This window comes from Blennius ocellaris, assembly GCF_963422515.1.
Source record: "Blennius ocellaris genome assembly, chromosome: 3".
Taxonomy (NCBI): Eukaryota; Metazoa; Chordata; class Actinopteri; order Blenniiformes; family Blenniidae; genus Blennius; species Blennius ocellaris.
In genome coordinates, this window is record NC_137652.1 from 19888617 (window position 1) to 19910526 (window position 21910).

The window sequence follows — 21910 nt, forward strand, 5'->3', positions numbered from 1 at the left end:
GTTGGCGCTGTTTGTTGTTTTTGTGATGAAACCATGCAAAGTTGCGCAAAGAGAACAAAACGGGATAAACAATATCAACGGGAGTAAACAGACCTTTGCATGGACAGATGACCAAGTTGGATTGTAATTCTGGGTGACATAACGATAAAATTATCAAGTCCCAGGTAGTCCCAGCACTCAGTTGTATATTGATCAAATCTATGTCAATATGTAAAGGAGGACAACCCCTTCCTGCCCTCAGCACTGTTTTGTGTTATCCAAACTTATTTAATTAGTTGGACTTGGAGTCATGACACTCTGGAGGATGCCATTCTTGTTATTATACGTCAACTCGTGCATGTACAAATATTCACTTTGGCTGTAGTGCACATGGGCTGTAGCAGTGTTCAAAACATTATGCCTTCCACCATTTAGATTGCAGTGTTTGGAAAAAAGTTGCGTATTTCCACAGAGACGGAGTCAGACTGTTTCTGAAAAGTTGTGTGGCTCTGGCAACAATTGCTATGTCAAGGGACACCTAAAAGGGCATGTCAGGTTTCTGTTTTCTCTTGAAAACATTGTTAACGGTGCCTGAGACTCTTGGACTCAAAGAGAGCAATGTTGATCTTTCAGATTTTTCAAGGAATCATAACAAACCTCCCATTTCTGAAACTCGTTTGAGTAATTGGCAAAATTCCTTTTTGAAGAAAGTCAACCATCTGTGAAGGAGAAAATTAATAGAAAAATCACAAGAAAAAGAAGTCTTATAAGATTTGGCAATTGAAGTCCTTATCTCATTAACTCTCGACTTTTAATTGGTGTAACTGGAGTATGGACACAAACCGAGAAAAAGAACCCCTAACTTTTTGTAAGATAGTCATTTGAAATATTATTTTGAACATTGGGGGAGCTGTATGGTGCTTGGTCATGCCCCACAATGAAAGGATGTCTGGTTTCAGGAGGTTTGTGGGCCTATATGTGAGGGTACCTTCAGGTACTAGGTTTCCTGGGTGGTTGCTGGTCTCTTTGGTTTTGCCCCATAAAGGACTGGTCCAGGGATTATCCTGCCTTCACCAAGAGTCAGCAGGCATGAGCTCCAAGTTTTATGGATGATGGATAAATGGACAGTGATATTGGTTCAATAAGGCCCTGTGTTTTATTAGGTTTAAAATAGGGGATGTTTTATTCATAGTTTCCTTCAAGTCCACCTTTCAAAAATCATTTCTGTTCTTCAGAATAGTTTCTTTGCTTCACAAGTTTAATCTTCAACATAATCTTTCCCTCAGATTCAGACTTTCTGGGTTTTCACTGCTCTCCTTCAACCTCTGCCCTTCTCGGACTCCTGCTGCCTGATCTGAAGATCACAGTCTTCCCTCTCGCCTGCTCTTTCTCCTTTTCCCTCTGTGAAGGAGGAACTGCTAAAGGGCTTGAGGTTACGGGGTCGAGTTGTGCAAGTGTACTCGTTTTTTCAAGTGCTGGTGGGGTCGAATGGCGAGTTGTGTGGCAGCCTGATTGATTGGCCCAGCTGGAGGTCCTTGGTTGAAGAAAATGTTGCTGATCATGCAGCTTTATACCGAGTGTGGCTATCTGGTTTCTTCCATCGAGAGATCAACAGTGAATCCCACCATCTCCTCTGTTTCTTTAGTGTACTGAAAACCACTACGTGATGTTTTCAGAAGATTTTTTTATGCTTGAGTTAAAAAACACAGTTAGCTGATAAATTGTAAAAAAACACAAGACAGTAAATTAAAAGGCTCAGATAGAACATGTGCTATACAATTAAACCACACGAGGCTGCGCATGAAAAATATTATGTTCTAAGATTGAATCATTGATTTTAAATGGACTATTTCTATCAATGATTTGTGGCTATTTTGGTGGAAGTTGTGGTTTAGCATGAAGCACTGAATTGACTTCTTGGTATATTAGGATGAATATTGGCAAATCTCCAAGTCGAAGATCGACCAAGTCGAACGCCTTGGTCAGGTCGATGAAGGCAATGAACAAGAGATGTCTCTGCTCATGGCACTTCTACCAGGAACTGCCTGAGGGAGAACACCATGTCAATCATTGAGCTTCCAGCTCTGAAGCTGCACTGTGTCTTTGGCTAAACACATTCGGCGAGTCACTGCAGCCTGTTGAGGAAGTTTTTCCCGACAATACTGAAGAGGGATATTCTGAGAAACACTCAATTACAAAAGTGTGAGCAGCACAAAGACTCTCGAATCCTCCAGTGCTATTGTTCTCCATTCACTGACCTTAGTGAGAATGGGCAGAAAAAGATACGTTTCCCTGTTTACGCAGAGGCAGCGAGTCAAGTGGTGCATTTCAAAATATTCACACACACACCAATGGAGGCTGCGGGCCTGCAAGGTGCTGTCAATCCACTGGGAGCAATTTGGGTTTCAATGTCTCGCTCAAGGAGACTTTGGCATGTGAACAGGTGGAGCTGGGAATCGTCTCACCGAGCCATGCCGTCCTTGGTCTTGTCTTGGGTTACTCTGGTCTCAATCTGGATTCGGTCTCCGAATCCAGACTGAAGTGTTGGTCTTGGTCTTGTCTTTGTTTTGTGGTACTGTAGTCTTGGACTTTTCACATCATGGACACATTTCTTGCTTATTTTCTTACTTTACATGAGTATTTTGTGATCGTTATGAAATTAATTCAGTGAAATTAAACTTGTAACTCTTTAAAATATTCCCCTTTCTTATGTTTTTTTCTTTTGTTCACGTCTTAATTAATTACAAGCTGCAGCCACTTGATTATAGCTGATTGGCTCTTGTTAAAATGTTTTGGTTCACAAATTGGATCAATTCTTCAGTGCGAGGATAATTAATGAAGTCTTTTCCAAAGCACAAATCATCATCAAAGAGCAAATTGAACAACAATGTGTCTGTGTTTTGTGTTTGTGGTTTCTTAGGGATTCCATTCTTTGAAACAATGTATTTTAGTTGAAGCTACAGCAAGTTTTCTTTTCTTTAGGCATGGATCTTGAGGTGACAAAGCCACATGAATAGTTTCTTTTATAGCCGCTGCAGTTTTTGATACCAGCTGTACATCAATTTTCAAATTTCTAAACGTGCCTGAATAGGGAGCATGCAGAGTCTCAGACAACTGTGGAAGTCTAATGAGTTATCTGCAGAGCATGGAAGGTAATGTGTCTGAAAGAAGTTGAGTGGTTTTAATGACTGCTGTTTCCTGCTTTGTTTGCCCTCTGCAGTTGCATATATTTTTTTCCAAGCTCTATCTTTATTGAAGTGTATGATAAGTGCCGGCCTGGAGAAGGCTTCTTTGATTGGTTATGGAAGTAAAATAATAAAATAATGATGTAGAAGTATGTGCGCATGCTTTAGGAAGTTCTATGCATTCTTTGAGCACAACGGTGACCTCCACAGCATCATGACATGTCCATATTCTCCTGGGACTGCCATTTCTGTGTAAACTGACACTAAATATCTTTCCTAAAATGAAAATGCGAAAACAATGCATTTTCACCTGAAACATTGTTGGAGCTTCATTCAACTACTATATTATAATATTAGAAGACACTTCATTAGGATGATATGTCATTCTACGCTTATATGCAAGGTGTACTATTATGTTGTTCATATTCAAGTTTATTGAATGTCTGACCTATCATCACATTTTTTGTCACTGTGATGAATCTTAATCTCAATACAATATCAGCTCCTACTTTCTGGTTTTAATAAAAAAAATAAAAAGGCTGCTTGCGTGCTCAGTGGTTAATCAGGCCGGAGATTAAAAATACAGCGCGGCAAGGAAGACGTCCCTGGTTAAAAATACCAGTGAGCTGACAAGACAATGAGCTATAAGCACAATGAGACTGTGGTGAAGCCCGACACCCACAAGAACTATCTTGCTGCGTCTGCCAACCATTCAGCCCTCTCTCGCTGTCCCTCCTCCCCCGCTCCCTCACTCGCTCACCCATCCACACAGTGGCACTCCCAAGACAGAGTTCATTTTCCTTTTTGAACCAAAGTGGTGCAGATTTGTTTTTTGTTTTTTTTATTTGACTTGGAAAGATCACAAAATAGTTGCTCACTTCAGAAAGTCTGACCCACTTGGATGATTAAAAACACAATTAGTAACTAGGAATGCACCAATACACTCTTTTAGACTACAAGTACAAACCTTTAGCGACTTGCGACATGTCGCAATATAATAATATTTACAGAGTTGTTTCGGGGAGCTTTAACGAGTATGCTATGTAGTATCAGTGCTTCCAACTCATGTTGTTTCAACATACAGAGGAATGCATGTGCAAGTTTGACTTTGCTTTGAGCTTAATGTTCAGTCTCAATCCAATGAAATAAAAGAGGCTTTGAAAACCTGTGCAACAGTGAAATAACAGCAACACAGCACAATATGCTGGGAGTGAGATTCAGGTTATTCAGCACAAGTTTAATTGCAGAGTAAGGCTGCTTAACATAAAGCTGCTGTAATTAGTTTTTTTCTTCCATTTTAACAATAAGGGTGAACACAATGACCATGTGTAATGTGCAAAAAAACAAAAAAAAAAACACAACACAATTACTAGGTTCTGGAGTTCTCCACAGCTTAATTCCCCCCCCACCCCCCCAGTTCATTTATTTCAGCTGTCAGCAGTGGAACATTTTACCTGTCGCAGGAAGGTTGGAAAATAATTAACATGAAAGAAATTATTGGATAATTAGAGAGTCTTTGCAGTTTTTCCTCCTGGCTTCCAGTTCAGGAATTGCTGGAAAGAGTAATCAAAGTGGAAGAGATAAATATCAAACATTCTGCAGCACCTCCAGAAGTGATGGGACTGCGCATACGCTATATGGTATGCGAACTGTAGGTGCATTAGTATATATCAGTGACAACTTGATCACAGTTGAATAGTTTCCATCAAAGGGGGTGTGTAATTCTTATGCTTTCTTTGGTTTGCCAATAAACATTTGCAGTAGAGGTGTGTGATATGGGCAAAAACAAAATGTCAATACTTAAAAAGAAATATATCGATAACGATAATCTGATGATATCCTTTAAAATGGGATTTATTTGCAAAAAAAATGTAAACATTTCTTGTTGTTCACCAGAACATCTATGGATGGACATACAATTTCAGAAGAGCAGCTCGTTTATTTTTTTAAGCGTGCCTTCAAGAGTGTAAAAGTTATGCATTATCAAAACGTTTACGATAATATCATAGAAGATATATATGGCACACCTCTACTTTGCAGTATCATTTTCATTCCTTTACTGTTAGCGACGCATGGAAACGTCTGAGGACATTTAATTTAGCCATGTATCGTCACTGACTAAAATAATATTCTGTCAACACAGCAGAAATAGGTAAAAGTAGCAAGTTTATTGCAATACTTAATGTTAAGAAGTTTCCACTCGATCCAATATTGACACCTCAAGGGTCCTTACAAGATATCCCAGCAGACCTTCAGAAGTCCAAGTTGCTGTTTTAGCCGGCTGGACATGGTGTTGTGAACGATCGGTTTACACACTGATGATGAGTTGTTCCTTTGCCGATATCTAGCAGAGTTGCTCTCAAAGGTCTTCCTCTCCTAATCAGCCATCGTGTTTACTGAGTCATTTCTAATGAGACGACTCACAGTTTACCTGACACCGCTGTCTCCAGCCCAAACAAACGTGGCACCACAGACTTGTTTGGTGCAAACACACTTTGAGTCACTCCCCACGGTCATCCAATGAGTCAAACACGGCTGAGGCTCCTCACGCACTCTTTGCAACTAAGTGACTCGCACAGTTTGCCAAAGTGTTACCTGAAGCTCCTTTTCCCTTTCCCTCAAAATGTTCCATTTAAATTTGTTCTATTTTTCTCCTCAGTTTTCTCATTGCATGTCTTTTTTCCTTCCATTCTGCTTTCCGTCTACGTTGTGTTTATTTGCATGTCCCCTTCTTTGTTCCTCAGTGAGCACACGTATAAAAATACCTGTTCCTTCCTGCAGGTGCTATAATTTTCTACGAGTGAGCTTAGGAATGTAGCTCACACTGACTTGCTGTTCGAGACGCAGTAATCAGGAAGCTGAGGGATGAGAGCTAGACCTGCCGCTGCCCCCACTCAAGGTATTTTTAGAATAGTAAAGTCGGGGGCCATTTCATATTATCCAACACGTGCACTGGGTGGGTACTTTGAAGATTTGAAGAGTTCTCCACCTTGTGTTTCATGCATTTTTCTTTTCTTTTTTGCGTGTTCTTGTGCATGTGTGTGGTTGTCATCAACACCTTGGATTTGCACAAGTAGGGCAGAGGTGTTTCAAGAACCAAAACAACTCCAGCTGCTGTGCAGTCCCACCGAGCCCGACTGGGTGAGCTGCATCAACTGCTGATAAAAGATGAAGGTAATGATGGCTCAAAATAACCAAGATGAACATGCCAATCATGCAAAGCTGAGCTGAGCGTCTTGATGTGTGAACAGCTTGTGTGTGGTAGGAGGGAATTTAAATGGCAGGCAATTTTGAACCATCGAGATTTTAAAGCTTAAACCTAAATACTTTTGAATCAAAATGATATCACATGGAATCATTTTTAGTGAGCCGAGTTGGTAGTTAATTAATATAGATTCAAAACCCAGTGTCTATTATTCAGTAGATTAGACTGATTTATCTATTAGTGACCATGACTCAAAGCCTTCGGGGACAAAACAAAACACCTTTTAGGCTGTGACTATCCGAAGTGACACTACACTGTCACACAGAAAGTGCGTCACCACAATCAGCTATTAGATTGGCAGCGCTGCGTTTATGCTGTTGGATGTGATACTGGCTGACTGATGACTCATCTGCTCGGCAGAGCTGGTTGAATTCACAGAGGCACTGATACCGCGGGGAGCTCGCATTTATGCCGATGAGCAGAATCAGTCTGTCAGGTCAACGTTGTAATCTCCCACTGTCAGATTCTGGTGAGAAGTGGCCACAAAATGTTCCAGTACAGTATGCATAAAACATTTATTTGATTTCTTTACTGTCCAGCAAATGTTTAATACTATCCCTAAACCTGAAAGAATTATCATATTTTAGCATTTTGCAGGCAGGACAGCCCTGCAGAGGGTCCTAAATGCAGTCCAGAAAATAATTGGCTGCTCTTTACCGACTCAGGAAGCGACTGCCAGCTCCAGATGTCCGAGAAGAAGCAGTGCCATCCTCAAAGACCCCTTCCACCCAGCTCATCGCCCGATTGAACTGCTGCCTTCTCGAAAGCACTACATGTTGACGCTATTAGCGCTTTAATATCTCCACAACATGCAGCCTTGATTCATGTATAGATTGTCTTGTCTGAAAACTGTATGATTTTCGACACTTTATTAAATATATATTTTTATTATGTGTAATCTGTCTACTTTATTCAATATTGTTTTTATATATTTGTATTACTTGTACACTGTCTACTTTTTTTACGCTTTATAGTGATGCAGGTCACAGCACCTGTATTGTCATTGTCATATATTAAAGCACTTCAGGTGGTATATTATTATGTACATGGGTGGAAATAATGAATTACTAACACTTACATTATTGTAATCAAACACTATTATGATAAGTACTTTTACTGAAGTATGGAATTACATACTTATACTTAAGTACAATTCACTGCTTTCGAAATCATGAGCACTATATTAAAACATTCATGGAGACAATTTGAATAATATTAAAAACTTTTGGATCTGTGTTTTTGTAGCCAATACAATTCTTCTTTTAACAGAGCAACGTCTTGTTTCATGTCTGTAGCAGTTTTCAAACAACTTGCAATCATATCTGTTTGGACTGAGAATTGTTTGAAGATGTACATTTAATATATTGAATCAAAGAGATTTGAGTACTTTTAAAACAATGCAACAGAACTTCAGTCTTCCTATTGGTTCTTCTTCCACGAAACATTTCTTTTTAACATCCATTGGTAAAGATGCATTAATCAGCATAAGCACCATATTGGTTCAAGGCTCATATTGTAAGATAAGATAATACTATTGGGATCATCAGAAATTAATTAAATATGATGATGTTTGAGGTTGTAATTTGCAGCAGCGGTGAGGAAAACTCCATCACGATGAAATTAGTGAGTAATATTCTATAGAACCTAAAAACATTATTCGAGATCTACACATCTTCATATATCTTCTTGGAATGAATGACGTTTTCTTCTTGATTACCATGTTTTGGCTTCACAAATGACACTGAATTGTGGCTGTGAAATGTAATCAACTGGCTTTCTCCAAAAACATGACTCAGATAAATACAACACAGCTCTCGTCAGCCTCAGTGAAAGTAGAAGAGCAGCTGCATGAGGAATAATCACGCTTGAATGTATGAAAATCTTCCTACCTGAGCAGGAGAGTAGAGTCGACATCGATGGTGTGCGTGTCCATCAAAAGCCGAACCGCCTCCTACTCCGTCTCGCGGCGGGGCCATGACCCCGCCACTCGGACCCCCGACAGTTCCCACCGTGATAGCGGCAGACGCCGCGCCGCCCGTGGCCGCGCCGCTTGTGGCCGCGCCGCTCGCTGCAGATCCCGTGGCGCCAGCGATGGCTCCGATGCCCCCCATCATGCAGCACAGGCCTCCCTGCGCCAACTCCAGCTCGATCTCGGCATCCATCTCCGCGTCCTCCTGCGCCTCCTTGTTGGAGTCGTCCAAATGCTTCATGAGCACAGCGACCACCACGTTTATCAGGACGAACTGGGCCGTGAGCACGAAGGACACAAAGTACATCGGGGAGATGAACTGCAGTCCGGCGTGGCAGCCGTAGTCGGTGCCCTCGTGGCTTGGAGGGCATTCCCTCAGCGTGTCCTGGCGGAGCGGGACAGAGGCAGTGTGAGAGGCTGAGCGCGAAAATGAGAGAAGAAAGTGAAACAGAAGAGCAGATGACAGGAGGGCCTCTCTGTGTGAAGTTTTCATCATATTTGTATGTTTGGGGCAGCTGGTTATCTCTCAATCTGAATGTCGCAGGTTCGATCCCCCCCCCCCCGTCCGCATGTTGAAGTGCCCTTGAGCAAGACACTGAACCTCAAACTGCTCCTAATGGACGGACCGGGCACCTTGCATGGCAGCTGCCTCTATTTGTGTGTGTCAATGTGACTAGCAGTGTAAAGTGCTCTGAGGACTGCTCACACAGTACAAACGTACTATAATTAATGAATAGAAATCAACAGATTATTTTCTGTTGGTTTTCTCTGTTTTTCTCTCACAAATTCCAAATACTGAAGAGTCATTCCAGCCACTGACCATGGGTAGGAATTCGGGCTGTCAAAATTGATGTCTTAATACAGAGTAATCCATCATGATTAATCTAAAAATCGTACGAAAAATCTTTTACCAAATATTATAGACTCCTTCCATGTCCTATGATCAATGGAGGGTGAGCAGGCAGGTTAAAAATGTCAATCGTTGACGTATGACACAAAGAAAAGGAGTTACTAATATAATTAATTCAGTTTTCCAAGTTAATTGCAAGATATTGTTCAATGTCATCTTTGTAAGACATGCTTTTAAATTCCGTTGCTGGGACCAAAAGCTCAAATCACCAAATTTCATTAGTTTACAAAGATACAACTCAATATGTGATGATTAACCTTTTATGCGAGTTCTTCCTGCACTTCTCCCCCCCCCCCCTTTGTACTCTGGATCCTTCCTAGAATCCGATGACAGGCTTATTTGAATGATTGATGGTCGTAAATGATCTGTAGGTGGAACTGCGTGATTATGTTTATCTCCGTTTGCCCTGTGATGGGCAGATAACCTATCCAAGATGTTTCCTGATCTTCGTCAACTGTTAGCTGGGGCAAACAATTCTAATTTCAACAAAGTGGGCACACAAAAGAGATGGATGTTCGATGAAAGTGTTACACATTTTTGCATTATTTATGACATAGAAACAAATCCAGTATGACAGAATTTTGAGTAAAGGTGCAGCCAATCAACCAGCTATTGTTCCAAAGCCCACATGGGGTGTTTTCAAAATCTGTTCTGCCATTCTCTATTTGCCCTCTGGTTCAAGGTGATTTGAGGGGAAATGTGTGAAAAATATCAGCAACTCTGCTCATTTCTTTTTTTTTCTTTTTTTTTTTTTTTACAGAACAATGCACAATTAACCCCTAAAGCTATCACTCAATCTCAAAGCGCAAGGTCAAATTTTACTTTGCAGTCAAATTTGAGTAAAATGTCTTCTGGATTATTATAGACCTTTGAAGTTACGACAACACTCAAAATGAGCATTTCAGAACACAAAACTCAAAATACAAATACATATCCATCTTGATTTTCAGACTCGTTGGAACACTCTTCGTGTTATATCAACCAGCCACCAAATCTGTATTTCAAACAGCCACTCAAGCTCTCTGAGCACCCAATCAGCGCTGATGGAGTGTTGGATATTGGTTATTTTAAATGTTTAAGGGTTTGATTGTAGTGAGACCTGATTGAGGTGAGAGATGAAATCAGATGACAGAAGTTCATGAATGTAAAATCTATTCTTCATTCATCCTCTGTAGACTCTGAGTGCATGTTTCCTTTTTCCACATCATTTTTGCAAAAATATCTCTGGTTTAGAGATTTGAGTGAAAAACCTTGAATTACAACCCTACTGTTGAGCTTCTTTCTCTGTGGAGATCTGTGGAAAATATATTTGGGTGACTATAAAAGCAAGAGGATTTTTTTTTTGTCAAATAGAGCTGCTGTAAATGATAAAAATTACCGGTAGTAATTCCCAACAAGATGTCTGGATAATTTCTTGATTGAATCTTGGAAATTGCTCATTGCTCTGAATTGCAAGGTTTTTGTATGTTTAATCACCCACTTATGTTTGGCTTCGCTGTGATAGATTTGTCACTCACAGACCATTGGCTTTCTCAGGCCTCATTAACACAACTCATCTCAAGTGAAAATGCATCATTTTAGAGTTTTCATTTCAGGGGCTGTGCAGAATGAATGAATGCTGGTTTGCCGATCGTCCACATGAGGCGGCGTTTTAGAAGCCCAAAAACTGTGGGTCCCAGAGTGGGGAAATTCTAAAACCCCAACTCACACCCCACGGAGGTCCACGATGTCACCTAATAACCACAACAATTGCGGACAACACTTGAAACATGAATACATAAAAAGTGAATTCTGCCTAATCCAAAGTACCTTCATGATACCATTCCAATTGTCACCAGTTGAAACTTGGAAGAGTGTAAGAAAAGCCATCCCAAAGTTTTCAAAGGTTGCGTGGCGGCTCATGCCCTCACAAGGGTAGTCGGCATTGCACACTGAAAGTTGAAGAGAGAAGAAATGGTTTAAATCATAGAGCCTTTGGATAAAACGTCCAGACAACAGCGTGTTGTCTTATTGGTAAAAGCATTCCTAAAGTGGGGAAAAAGCTACTCATGAGCAAGATTACCGAGATGATGGGTTTTGTTATCATGTTTATTATCAAAATGAAAAAAAAAAACATTATTGCATGGAAACAGATGATTGTATTCATACATCAAAAAGACTAAGAGTATTCAGAGATTTGAAATCATAGTTACTTGTAAAATGTATGAGCTTTTTTGATTAGTGCTGGATGCATCATGATTCACGCAATCAATCATCAAGAGTCTTAGTTTTCTTCTAATCTGGTTTCTGTTGCATTTGACCATAAACAGACAACGACGAAAAGGGTTCAAGTCAAATAGATGAGCTTAAGTAGGCAATTCACAAAAGTGTAGGTCAGCTCAAATAGCTACCCAAAAACCACAATGGTACGCCATCATGGTGTTTTATAAATCAGCATGAGTACTTTGTAAGAATATGATTTTAATGGGAATATTGAGCGGAAGACCTACCGAGCTCCCCAAACAGTTCTACTCCCAAAGCAGCGTAGATGAAGAAAAGCAGCATGAAGAGAAGGCCGAGGTTTCCCACCTGTTGAATTGAAAAAACATTTAATTTTGTTTTCCTATCTACCGAGTCTGATATAGACGATCACATTTTTGTGATTCATTTTGATTTAATGGGTTACCAAGCTGAAAAATGACAAGTGTATTGCTAAAATATTTGCTTGTTTTCTAGAGGCCAGGTCAAATCAGGACCCTATAGCAGATGACATCTTTTCTTCTCTCATTAGAGAGGTTAGCTGTCACACGGAAATAGTTTATTTTACAATATCCACATTCAGTCCTAAACTCATTTGCCTTTTTCATGAGTAAACATTTTACCTCAACAGAAATGTCTTGTTCACTACTGTTTGCTAAATTCATGGTAATTACCTAAATAGGTAACATGAACTTTGAACATTATGCCCATACAATGCTGTACACGGTGAAGAAATCAAGTACAACCACTGGAGACATGCAATTTAGTTCATAATTTAAAGCAGATTAAAGATATTGGCTAGTGTTGTGGTATTCAAGAGTAATCCTGAGGCCTGTACTACGATGCTGGATTTTGTTATCGAGATAATTTCAAGGATTAACCCTAGATTTTCCATACTATGACGCTCACTCACTTCTCACCGGGATAAATCACCCCGGCAACTTATTCCGATTGTCTAACCTGCTCTGGACAAGGTTATGATCGAGATAAATGGTCGGAGCTCCGCCTGCTGGAAAATAACCCGCCCAATCTTAAATTATGGTTATTGGTGCACGGGCTCAGCTCTGAGCTGCAGCGGAGAGGAGATGAGAGATTAATTTAGACCAATCTTTTTGACATAAGATAAATCCTGGTCACTGAGGCTTTGAAGGTTGTTTTTGTTCTTGACAGTTCCAAGTCTGTTTTTCTCCACAAGGGTTGATCTGTAATAATGAGGTTCGTCATCACACATGACAGAACTGCAGAAACATGAATTTATGGAACGCAGAACTGTTCGTGCCGTTGCGGTGGTGAATTAATATTCCAACACAAAACACTCACACAAGAGAAACTCAAAACAACCGGATGGAAAATCTAAACTAAAAAAAGAGCAGTGAGAAAGTTCAGCCGGACATGTTTCTGCTGTAATAAAGTGAAACTGAGTGATCATTCTGCCGTGCTGTTACATAATAATGGTAAACAATTATGCATTACAGTCCATGAAATAGACACCATAAAACCATGTAACTGCAAAAATATGTTTTTTTTAGTGTTAAGTGTATGCATTGACTTGATATGCCAGCATAATTTACAAAGATCACATAGCTCTGTTGGACTTTTTCTTAAAAACCAAGAAAGCATCCCACACAAATACATCAGTTCAATGGCCAACATTTAGCATGAAAAGCTTCAGCTTTTCATTGACTATAAAACAGATTCAAGCTACAAATTGCTCATGTATTTCTGAGGTGCATAAGGCTTTCACAAATTCCATTGAAAGTGAGCAAGCACGTTTGAGACCTGCCAAACGCTTAACCGGATCCGAAATAGTTGTAGACAACCAAACTGGAGATAAAACCCAATGTCACGGAATCCCTCCCTTAATCAGGCAGGATAATCAAGGATAATCACTTTATTACACAATTTGGGGAAAGATTCTGCACACTGTCTTCTTAGCAGGTGTGAATCCATCTGTGTAGAGCCTGAGAGGCTTCACAAATGGTGATATGCAATGCAAATGGTGTAAAAAAAAAACCCTGGGGTGCGTGGCGGGCTCTAGCAGCACACCATTAGCCAAGTCACTTCACAGGGACGTCGGTGGAAAGCGATTGAATTCTGTGAAGTCTGTGGAATTCTATTAGAAAGGCAAATAAACGCGGAGCCAATAGGGAAAAGAATTAAGATATATAGGTTTTTACTGGGAGAGACAGCGAGAGGTGTAAGAGGAGGAAGATGAGAATTAATGAGGGAAGAGGAGATGGGAAAACTCAGACATGTCAGAAAAAGAGCTTTTCTTCTTGCTCTTCACATCTCTGTTTGGTGGTGAATCATAAAAGCTGAGACTTAACCTGGGGATTCATAGTAGGACGAGAATACAATGGTCAGTGAAAGTGACGAAAGGGTGGGTTGATATGGTAAACTACCGGTATATCATCTGATATATCATCTGGTATATGGATCTCTGTGTCCTTATGCAAAGTGAAAAGCCTGAGCTAGTATTTCCTGGGGTGCAATTCCCCAGGTGGCGTTGTCGGATCCGATATCTAATAACTTCTTAATAATAACAACTTGTTGGTCTGTCCATACAAACGTCTGTGTACCTCTGATTGATAACATTTGTACTGAATTGTTCTCTGCTTGCGTGTGTGTAGTTTCATTACCGAGGAAAACAGTGCCGAGTCATGGCCTGGCTGGCATGCTTAACTTACTTAAATCTTTTTCAGCATTTCTGCTGCTGTTCTGTAACAAAAACATAAAAACGATGCACTTTCACTTGGCTCTTGATTCACTTGTTCATACATTCAAAATGGGATTTTACACTAATGAAATTCTTAAATGTTTCTATTGAACTTTCCAAATGTTTATGTTGTTTAACTTTTATTCTGTAAAAAAAAAAAAAAAACCCAGCTGTTTGGAATTTGTTTGAAATGGTAAAAAAAAAAAAACATTTATACTCATTGGCCGTTGTGACATTTTAAAGGTTGAGATTGTTCAATTTACAACAACCATTGAAAAACAAAGTAAGTATTCAAAAGTATCTCTTTGGTGCTTTTTCTTTGAAGAACAAATATATACAAAATGTAATGTTGTCATCTTTGAATACTACAGAAAGAGGATATTTAGCCACCGTCTCATGGCCACCATAGTTTCTCCTGCACATTTAGAAACAGAAGCTGGAAAAAAGCAATACAATCAGCTGGCAGCTTTCCTTAAATGCCATGAAATGTTACCAACTTCAAAAGGAAAAAAAAAAAACAACTGACCAAGCTTCTCTTCTGTATTTAGGCCGATGGATCAGTGATTTGTATCACAGTATGACATGTGCTACATTCTGGAGCATAATATGACACATGATAGGTCATTCCACCCACTTCAAACTGCAGAACAAGAACAAGCCTCTGTTACAAGATGGTGAAAATGTTCTGCGGGAAGGAGAAGGAGCACTGAGACCGTTTTATTCTCCACAAAACAAAAGACACCGTGACCGTTTCCATTTGCCTCGGCTGAAGACTGATGCTTGTGCTGAAGCATGTAATCAAACTGTGATTAGTAAAAACAGACTTTGGGAGTCTGTTTATATGACAACAATGGTTTGACTTATTGAAAGTGCAACTTTTTCAAAATGCACCGTCTCTGTGCCCATGGAAATGGAGAAAAAGTGTAACTTTTCTTCATAACTGCCACTGTCCACCACAGCATTAATATAGTGGTGCTCAGATCCACTGAAAACACAACTTTTTGAAAACAACTCCCGAGGTGGAAAACAACTCTGACTCCATGGAAGTGGGGGAATATTCAACTTTTTGAATCACTGCTACTGTGCATGTAGTAAATAGTTCTTCTGCACATGCTCAGAAAACAACAAGAGTGGCCTCCATGTATCATGTCTCCAAGTCCACGTTTACATTTATCCATTTATGGTGTTTTACACAAGGCATGAGAGTCATGAGAAAATGACTGGTGTTTAAATACTCCGAAACCAAGATTAAATGTTCATTTAGGTATTTGGTTCTTGGTATGTATATTAAAATACATGTGCTCATCAGACACTGCTTCACTACCACAATTGACTGGATCTTACGTTAAACATCCTAAATACCCCTTGAATTAAATAGGTCCTCTTATTTATGAAATCTAAAAACTACAGTGACTTGGTGTTTAAAGAATAAAAAATGTATCCTTGGGATACATTTTTAAAAACCCATTTCCTCAGTGGGGATGAATCAGTTTGTGCCTCAGAGTACACAGACAGATGGATACACTGTTGGTTTGACTCCTTCAGTGCAATTCAAGGCCTGAAACATAGACAAAACCAGCATCCTTTCAGTTTAAAAGCACCAAATAGAAGGCCCATTCACTGTGAATTTAAATGTTAGGCAGCAGGACATCTCTGCTGGGCTAAACTTCAATTGGGCCATTTTTCAAGGCAAACCATACCAAAGACACATTAAGTTTTTAACAGAAATATATAGCAATAAATATTGTGATGGGCCTAAACACAGAAAATGAATTAATAACCAAACTGAAAGAAAAGGAAGACGAATTGTGCAACACTCCGTTGTTAAGGCCTCTTTCTTGGGATAATAACATATAACTTCAAATTGGTTTTGGTTTTCCATTTTCCTTTTATTGAGAGTTCTTCAAGCTGAATTCCAATTTCTTGTAGGTAGGGCAACACTCGTTGAATTCTCTTAAGAGTTTCTCATAGGAATTCCCAGAGTGTAAAGTGACTTTTAAAAATGTCTTGGAATTCCACATATTCTAAGACCAGACGTAAGATTAATAAGCCTGAAGATGAGGAACGGCTTAAAAAAAATGGATTTTTCTTTTTCCAGTATCAAGGGAGGGAATTACTTTACCTCATAGTGTCTTGTTAACAGTGAAAAGGAAGGGGAGTTTAAAATTATACCTGCAAAGGTGAGTTTTACCTAAATATATGAAGTAACAAGGAAAGTTTGTGTCACCATGACCCGACTTCTTGAAAGTCAATGTTCTCAAGGAGCGTCTTTCTACATGGGTCCTTTATCATTTCACAAATGTTAATTAACTCCTCTGTGCCTTTGTGATAAGATGAGGGAGGTTGCATGCCCGTGCAAGAGTGGGATGCTGCTTACCTGAGGCAGAGCCTGTACGACCGTGTCAAGCAGGGCTCTCATCCCGGTTGCCATTTTCAACAGCTTCAACACTGATGACAGAATGGGATGGAAAGACAGTGAGCCCACGCAGAAACCACATCATTTTCTGCATGCGATTGTGACACTTCTGACATGTGTCTCGGGGTGATAAACTAGCAGCACCTACTGAGTAGGAGAAAGTGAGACAAAGAACAGGAAGACAAAAGACACCACAGGGACAGAAAGGAACACCCGAGGAAGATAATAGGTTGGCTGAGAAGGAGTGGGAGAGATAACAGACGATCGATAGATAGAATAGGTTTCCCGGCTTCTTCACAAGAGACCATTCGCAATTCCCGGCGGTCCAATTTCTTGAGACATTGGCTGATGAGGCAGCCAGTAGAGGAGAGGAAAACTGCAAGTGTATTCTGATGGGGAGTGTCCCCTCGGACAATACTACCTCATGGGAGATAAGACTGCTGCACAGATAGATGATAGCAGGTGGTGTGTGTGTGTGTGTGTGTGTGTGTGTGTGTGTGTGTGTGTGTGTGTGTGTGTGTGTGTGTGTGTGTGTGTGTGTGTGGTGGGTTAGAGGAAGTGGTGTTCAAATCATAAAGCCACACCTCGTACTAAGAAACAAGCAGAGCTTACTTTGTTCATGTCTGGAGAACATTGGTATGTTCTGACCCTGTACTTGACAGATCACATTCTGACATGAACCCTTGAGCTTTCTTTAATCGCTAGTTAACTAAAAACCTTTTAAAGTAAAAAAGTTTTAATATCTTTTGACTAACTTTGCCTGTTGATCAGGCATGTCAATGCTTGGTTGAAAATAAGCCATTACTACACTACAGCTTGGATACCTCATTACAACACTATGTGTTATTACATGTAAAGTAACATGTTAAGTAAATGCGGTAAATAGTAGAAGCATATGCACACAAAAAAAACAAAAAACAAAACATTGTCCATTCAATGTTTGAATACAGTTTTACATCTAAAAATACAAATCAACAATTATCTGTTAGCTTAGTGGCACTTGAGTAAGTATGACATTTTCATATTGCCCTCTGCATATATCCTTTATGCTGTAGAGTTTTATAATTTATAATTCAAAATTTTATCACGCAGACCTCTTTAGTGAATATAGTCGTTCATATTTGAAACTACAAGTTTCCTCGACCCTATTTACACAATATTTTCAAGTAAAAACATAAGATTGTTGCATTTTCAGTGTCTGAACGAATACGGTACTCAGAGTCACTGATAATGCATCTTTTTGAAAATTGATTCCGAGGGCAAACTTGTCGAAAACATACCAACTCTGTTTCCATGGAAATGGGGCATAGTGCAACTTTTCTGAAAGGCATGTGTGCCATAACAATATTAAATAGTTCTTCTGCACATGCACGAGTAGACTGACAATAACAACAATGGTTCACTCCAGAGGGTCATGACTCACAGTCCATCTTCTCCTGAGACTTGGTAGCTTGTAATAGCAATCCAACTTACTCAGCTCTCGTTACAAATATCTGTATTCTTGCCATTGTTAATGTTTATAGTGGATTGTCTTCTACATGCATTTGTGTGTGGTTTCAATTCAAAAAGAAACAACAGCACCCACAAGTAGCTCAACACGAGAAATGCATTGTTTTCAGCGTTTCTGCCATTTCTGTTTTCAAAACCTTGCTGGGTAAATGTGAAATGGTTCTGAAACGAAATCACAAAAATTGTGTTTCACCTGAAATGTTGTAAATTGGGGCCTAAGTTTAGTTTCATCACCTAAATATCTCATCTAAAAATGGATTTCTTAATTCTTAGGTGGAGGTGCTACCAAAGTATATTTATTTCAGGCTAAAAGGAGCCTTTGTAGTGAATGCAGCACTTTAACCAGACAAACTAGCTTTACTTTAGGATTTCTTCTCCAAAGTACAACTGAGCACCAGATTTAGTCATCAACAGCAAATCACTATGCAAATGTCATGCTTAACATGTTGTAAGCTTGAAAGAACAACACAGAAACTATTGGTTTAATTGGATTTAAGTTGATTTTGACCGTAATTCTTCAAGTTTAAGACACTATTCCACTGTAGGCTCAATAAAAGTTAGAAAGATTAAAACTATTTGTAGTAGAAAGTGGTATTACGTTTGACATGCTATGGCTCTTGTTTTTATGGCTAACATCATAGATGTAATGGGAATAATTACTGCTTGAAAAATATTACACCCAGAAAGTCTTAATTCCTTTTTATATTAAAGTCACACAGAGAACACATGGATTATTGTGAAACATTCCGGAGGTCACACGTTAGTTAACTTTCATACAGACAGGTAAAAATGTTAGCACCAGTAGCCCTCTCGTTCATAATGAAATACCCCGCTTGCTGCCTAATTACCACTCGCTGCTGCTTCGTTTGAATATTACCCATGGGCCCACTCAGCAGTCTCTGAACAGTATTATGGAGTTCAGAGGGCGGCGGTAAGAGTGCCAGGATTAAAGGAGATTGATGTAATTAGCCTTTATCCTCCTCAGTGTGAAGTTAAGAGGAATCGGTGCAGCCCAAAGAGCTCGTCCTTTAATTTCCTCTCAATAGCGAGAACACAGGTGTGAAATGGGGCACATTTCCAAAATGAGAGCAAGAGAAACATATCAACTTTAGCCTCCCTCAGGATGGATTAAGTACAATGGACTGGAAACTTCCTGAACTTGCTTTTTGTGTTTCTTGCTTTCAAACAACTGGAAATTGAGATTTGCTATGTCGTTAGAAAAAATACAAAATCTCTTCAAAAACACGACTCAAATAAAGCCAGCACAACCTTCGAAATAGCTGCATACAATGTGACTTGTGTAAACTACATAGTCAGTAAACACAACATTTCTTTAGCAAACACTTTCTCGTGTTTCTGAAGGAAAGGATCATGGTTCATGTTTTGTTCATTGTGTTATTAGTGTGATTCTGATTCTGTCGCTCGTCTCAGGCTCCTTGACTTCCTCTCCTCATGTCTGATTGCTCTTCCCTGCTCCGATTGTGTGATCGTCTGCGCCTGGTGACTGCGGTGTATATGTACTGTATATATATATATAGTGGTTGAGTTCCATTTCTTGTTGTTGATTCATCCATGTTTCTGTGTTCCCGTGTTTGTAGTCCAGCATCTCTTCGTGATTCTCCTGTGTTCTCGTGGACTTTGTTAATGGGTTATTTACATTTTTGGATATTTGTTTATCATGCTTGGGAACAAAGATGGGCTTCTGTTCCACCTACAGCGGTGTCTGTCATCTTGAGTCATCTGTCATTCTCCGATTCAGGACTAAATTAGAACTTGTGCAAGTCGCCGTGTCCTGAACTATAGGATATCGCAATCACAGTTAAATAAAACTCTGAAAACCAAGATAATCAATTCAAGATTTTCCTGGGGACTGGCTTTTGGACTGGTTTGCGGTCCAGGGCTTGTACCAAGTGAAACCCACTAGTCCTCACCTGTGGTTCTCTGGTTGGAAGGACCTGGTGTTTTAAACAATGTTTTCCATTGCCAAACTTTCGGTGCGTTTTGGGCATCTGTTTATATGACAACGGTGCTCGGAGCCTCTGAAAGTGCAAACTTTAGAAAACAGATGTAAAGATGGAACTCTTCCAATATACACTGACTTTGAGGAAACAGGAGAAAATGCAACTTTTCAGAAATACTGCTCCTGTGCATGCACACCACAGCCATAGTAAACACTTCTTCTGCACATGCGTGAATAGATGGACAAGAACAGCAATGTTTGCCTCCAGAGTGTCATGACTCCGAGTCCATATTCTTCTGCGACTTCATAGTTTTATCGGTGACAGTCACTGTTATACCAATCCAACTGCCAGTGGCCTGGCATGCTAACTACAATGTGTACGTTTTTCTGCCCTTTGTTTTTTCCCCTAGTTTTTCTGGTATGGATCAATAAAATAGTGCCATAATAACCTTTACATTTAACCTTTAAAGCTTTTTTTCCTTGTCAAGGTGCAGAGTATATGTGATGAAAATATCTATTTTGAACAAAACCAAATAATTTCTTACAAAAAAACACAACTCCAATTTCAATGAAACGTGGTGCAAAATACAGTGAAATGTCAAGACTCCTTCTCCTATAACTGTTGCATTATGTATGTTTTTATAGTCTCACACTGACACCATGGCTTTGAGGCTCGTTTGATAGCAGGCAAGGTTGCTTGCTGTCATGGCAAAATCAATGATATCTCAGCTCATGTCTCAGTGTTGTGTTATGTTGTGTTTCCTACCCTTAAGACGTTTGTAAACAATTAAACACATTCAAAAATAAAAGGAGGAATGAGGAGAAGAAACTCCTAGTTTTGGAAAGCAACGGCGAGCAAATGAAGTTTGAGTGATTTCTTGAACATCATACTGTACATATCATACATGTGGAAACTAAGTAATTCCATTGATCGTGAATGGTATTTCAAGTGAGATCTTGGTAAAGTCCACAGAAATCTCACACAAATGCAACAAGTACCTCGTGCTATTCTGAGCACCCTCATGATCCTGATGATGGTGGGGTTGATGGGTAGGGAGGCGTTGATCTCAATCTCTTCCAGGGTGATGCCCATCACGGAAAGCAGCACAATAGCCAAATCCAGTTGGTTCCATCTGCACAAACAAACACAAACATTGATCTTTTAAAAATTCCAAAATATGAAGAACTTGGCCAAAGTGAAAGGGAGACGATAAACGGTACAATGACTGGGAGTGTGGCTCGAGACGCATATGGGCCAGTGTTATTTATCATTTTTGAATGAATGAGCATGTTCTGCATTATAGTGGTGCAGAATCACAGTTTTCTCCAATTTAGCAGTAGCTTAGATAACAGGTCTCTATTAGCTGGAGGCCAGTTGCTCTCATGAATATTTATAATAATACTGGAGTAGGAGTTTCACCCTGAATCAGACATAAGAAACCCCATAATGTAACTTCAAAAGCATGTATATGATGTTGGTTGATCCCATCTTAATCGGACTATGCAGATTCGGATAGGGTCGTCCAAAGGAACACTGAATGAATGACACTGAGGATTCTGTTCAGCTCACCTTCTTGACATTTGAGAAATTTGGCAATGTTCTTTTTTGACACCTGCCTGTCTGTCTGTCTGTCTGTCTGTCTGTCTGTCTGTCTGTCTATCCATCCATCCATCCCTAAGCCACCATAAAGATTTTTTATCATAATGTTAAACAAAATTATTAGGAAATACTCTCAACATGAAGGAATTATATATGGCCACAA

At 39.7% G+C, this 21910-nt stretch overlaps 1 protein-coding gene across 1 annotated transcript in view; it reads right to left on the reverse strand.

Annotated features, from left to right (window-relative positions):
• LOC308148871 (voltage-dependent T-type calcium channel subunit alpha-1I-like) overlaps positions 1-21910 on the reverse strand; it is a gene marked incomplete at its 3' end in the record, with an annotated part of 170601 nt that overhangs the window by 12554 nt on the left and 136137 nt on the right. Inside the window, exons 28-32 of the mRNA XM_080520411.1 lie at positions 21147-21280; positions 16640-16710; positions 11798-11876; positions 11118-11239; positions 8319-8783 (exon numbers count right to left, since the gene is read on the reverse strand). Coding sequence (XP_080376537.1) covers positions 8319-8783; positions 11118-11239; positions 11798-11876; positions 16640-16710; positions 21147-21280 — 871 coding nt within the window. The remainder of the gene's footprint in view (positions 1-8318; positions 8784-11117; positions 11240-11797; positions 11877-16639; positions 16711-21146; positions 21281-21910) is intronic.